This window comes from Echinops telfairi, unplaced genomic scaffold, assembly GCF_000313985.2.
Source record: "Echinops telfairi isolate 266 unplaced genomic scaffold, ASM31398v2 ScPeMD7_655;HRSCAF=1070, whole genome shotgun sequence".
In the NCBI taxonomy this organism is placed as follows: Eukaryota; Metazoa; Chordata; class Mammalia; order Afrosoricida; family Tenrecidae; genus Echinops; species Echinops telfairi.
The window spans coordinates 13,104,603-13,107,594 of NW_022104553.1; the positions used below are offsets into that span (position 1 = coordinate 13,104,603).

The 2,992-nt window shown below is 59.6% G+C and overlaps 1 protein-coding gene across 2 annotated transcripts; it reads right to left on the minus strand.

The window, feature by feature from the left end:
- Positions 1 to 85: 85 nt before the first annotated feature.
- SMIM29 (small integral membrane protein 29) lies at positions 86 to 2,301 on the minus strand. Of its 2 annotated transcripts, none has more exons than XM_004717236.2 (5): positions 2,258 to 2,301; positions 953 to 1,151; positions 751 to 776; positions 367 to 472; positions 86 to 216 (listed from the first exon to the last, which is right to left on the minus strand). In XM_004717236.2, exons 2-5 carry the CDS (start codon positions 1,061 to 1,063, stop codon positions 151 to 153), a joined length of 309 nt encoding a protein of 102 aa, XP_004717293.1. In that variant the 5' UTR covers positions 1,064 to 1,151; positions 2,258 to 2,301; the 3' UTR covers positions 86 to 150. The 2 variants fall into 2 exon arrangements, with proteins under 2 accessions (XP_004717293.1, XP_045148883.1); XM_045292948.1 differs by lacking the exon at positions 2,258 to 2,301 and adding an exon at positions 1,475 to 1,731.
- Positions 2,302 to 2,992: the final 691 nt, after the last annotated feature.

Consider the following 2,992-nt stretch of genomic DNA (forward strand, 5'->3'; position numbering starts at 1 on the left):
GGGCTACTGAAGGGCTGGCTGTAAAGGCGGCATGGAACGGTGAGTGGAGGAGAGTTCAGTACTGGGTTCGCCCCAGCAGGGGGCTGATGAGCGTAGGTGGGGTGTGTGTGCAGCAGTTACAGGATCAGACACTCCAGGGCCAGGGCCAGTTCAGGTCTTGACATCCAGCAAGGGCATCCGTTTGTGTTGGTAGCCGCTCTGCCAGCCATGGCCCACCTGCGGGAGAGGAGACAGTCCTGGGGCGCCAGTGGCACAGCTTTTGAAGGAACGCTTCGCTAGTAATGGCTCTGGTTTTTAAAGACTGGATGTCTGGAGCCCACGCCACCTCCCAACCCTGCCTGGTTCTCCCTGCCCCCAAGCACTCACCTTGAGGTCTCCTATGTCAGCAAGCAGCTCTTGCTCAGCCTCATGCAGCTCTTCAGCAGGGTCGTAGCTGTACATGGGGAGCAAGTGGTGGCGAAGCCGGTCCACCCTGGGAGATGGGAGACCAGTGTGGGCGCCTGGCTGACTGCCCCGCCTCCACCCTTCCTGCCAGGATGAGCCCATGGCCCTTACATGCCCATTCCTGCAGTGGCCTCTCCCCAGGGGGTAAACTGAGGTCAAGGCAGGGAGGTATAACTTCAGTGTGGGTGGGGTGGGGAGGGAGGGCATTTTAGGATTATGTGGAGGACTGGGGTCCTAGGGGGTGAGATTTCAGCAGAATGGTGGGGAAGTTGCACTGGGCAGCTAGCTCACCCACGGGAGACTCACCGCTTTTTCTTCTGTATGTACATTACCTGCAACAGAGAAACGGTACTGGGGAGGTGCAGGCCCGAGCCAGAGCGGAGCCCCCCTCTACACCCTCTTCCCGAGACAGCAGGATGGCTGAGGGGACTGTGTGCAGGTTGTACATGCCCAGCTCTGCCACAGCAAAAGCTGTGTGGGCGTGCATGTGTGTCTCATGCAAGCTTACCACGGCCACCACCACCCCGACTAGGGTGATGAGGAAGAAGGGGCCCAGCACGTAGCCCACCATGGAGTCGCTGTTGGCCTCGGGGACAGTGGGCACCGTGGTGTTACTCATGACATCGGCAGTGGCGGCCTGAGCCAGAGAGCCAGGTAGTCAGCATGGGCCAGTGTGGCACCTCGGGAGGGTGCCTCTCCCGGGCTCCCTGCGGAGGAGGGTGAGAGGTCATCCACTTTCGAGGCTGGCGTCCCAACTCCGGATACACACTCCCACCCCCCACCCCTGGAACTGGAGGTCTAGAAATTGAAGATCAGACCCTGGAACTGGGGATCCCCAGGTCATGCTGAGCGTACCCCTCCAGTAACTGCTGGGGGTGGGGGGCAGAAGGCTGATCCGGTCTAGCTCCTATCCACCAATCAGGACAGGGCCCGGCTGCCCTGGCCAAATGCTTGCCAGCTTGGGAAGAAATTAATCTGGCTCCTGGTTGTTGTCCTTGCCCTCCTGGGCCACCGGAGAGGTATTACCCACCCAGGCGGGCAGCTGGGAGGCACAGAAAGGCATGGCCCGCAGCATAGGGATGAGGTGACCGCAGTTCACAGAATTCATCTCTGTCCAGATCTAATCAGACTTTTCAGGCCACTGGCTGGCTCTGTGACTTGGGTTCTCTGCCCTCCTTGGCCCTGGTGTCACCTGAAATATTCGAAGGGGCTTTAAAAAGTTCGTGGAAAAAATAATACGGGGCTTTCCCCACGAACATTTTGAAGGTCCCTCATGAGCTGGGATCCCTCCCCTCCCAGCATCATGTGTGTGTGTGTGGGGGGAGACAAGTGGGGAGAGAATGCTGTGCTTGTGCCGAATCTGCAAAGTGATGTCACTTTGGTCCCCACCCCAGGCTCGTCCAGGTCCCTCCCTCTCCTGCCTGGAGTGACAGGAGGGGTCAGCATCCAACCTCACATACACACTAAGTCCCTGTGTGGGAGGGCTGCGCTCGGGTGCCTTCAGAACCGACCCGGGTTCGCCTGGGTCTCCAGTGTGAGCTACCTGCCCCGTGTTCATGGGGCATCGTCTTGCTGGTACCCAATCGCATGCTCACAGTGCCCCGGTGGAGGGGGCATGCCGGAGGGTGCCAGGCCGCCCCTAAGATGCGAGCCAGCAGTGACGGGCGTTGGTTCCCACGGCGCTGGGGGGCTGAGGCCGGAGAGGAGGGTGCTTGGGGGCGAACAGAGGGGCCACCCTGCGACCGGGCATCCTGGCATCACCTGTGTCCCCGCTCAGCAGCCCTACAGCCCCGCCAAACCGGCCATGCCTTACCTCCCACCGCTGCAGCCCCGACAGGAACGCCCTCGTTGGCTCCAAGGCCCCGGAAGAGCCAGGAGCCGCGTGATCAAAGGACCCGGGGAAATGGGCGTGGCCTCAGCGCCAGGGCGCAGCCAATCCGTGACGGAGGGCGGGACGGCCCGAGACCTTTGGGGAGGGGCAGCCGTTCTTCTATGTCCCCCCTGGGGCCCTCCTCTGGTTTCCTATTTGCAGTTACTTGAATAAAGAAAAATATCCTTTTCTGGCTTGGCGTGGTTTGTGTTGGTGACCTGGGGCCTGAGGTGGTAGGTAGGGCTGAGAGGGTCTTGCCAGGGAAGGTATTCATTCTCCCAAGGGAAGGAGGCAGCACTGGGTGTGCCTCCCAGGAAGGAAGTGGGCATGGCCACAAAACGTTTTATTTACAAAATATACAGAGTGCTATACAACAAGCCCTCCTGGGAGTTTACATCAAAGCCAAGTTGCGGAGAGGCAGTTCTACTAGGGCAGCGGTTCTCAACCCCCTTGGGGGCTGAATGACCCTTTCATAAGGGTTACCCGATTCGTAAGTTATGACGTAGCAACGGAAATAATTTTATGGTTGGGGCGTGGTAGCACAACGTGGACTATAACAGGGTGACGGTTGAGAACCACTGCACTGGGGCAACCCCAGGTTATGTCAGTCTGGGCATGGGGGCCTAGGTCCCCAGGCCTTCCAAGACTTCAGCATCCCACCATCCCAGCACATTAGCC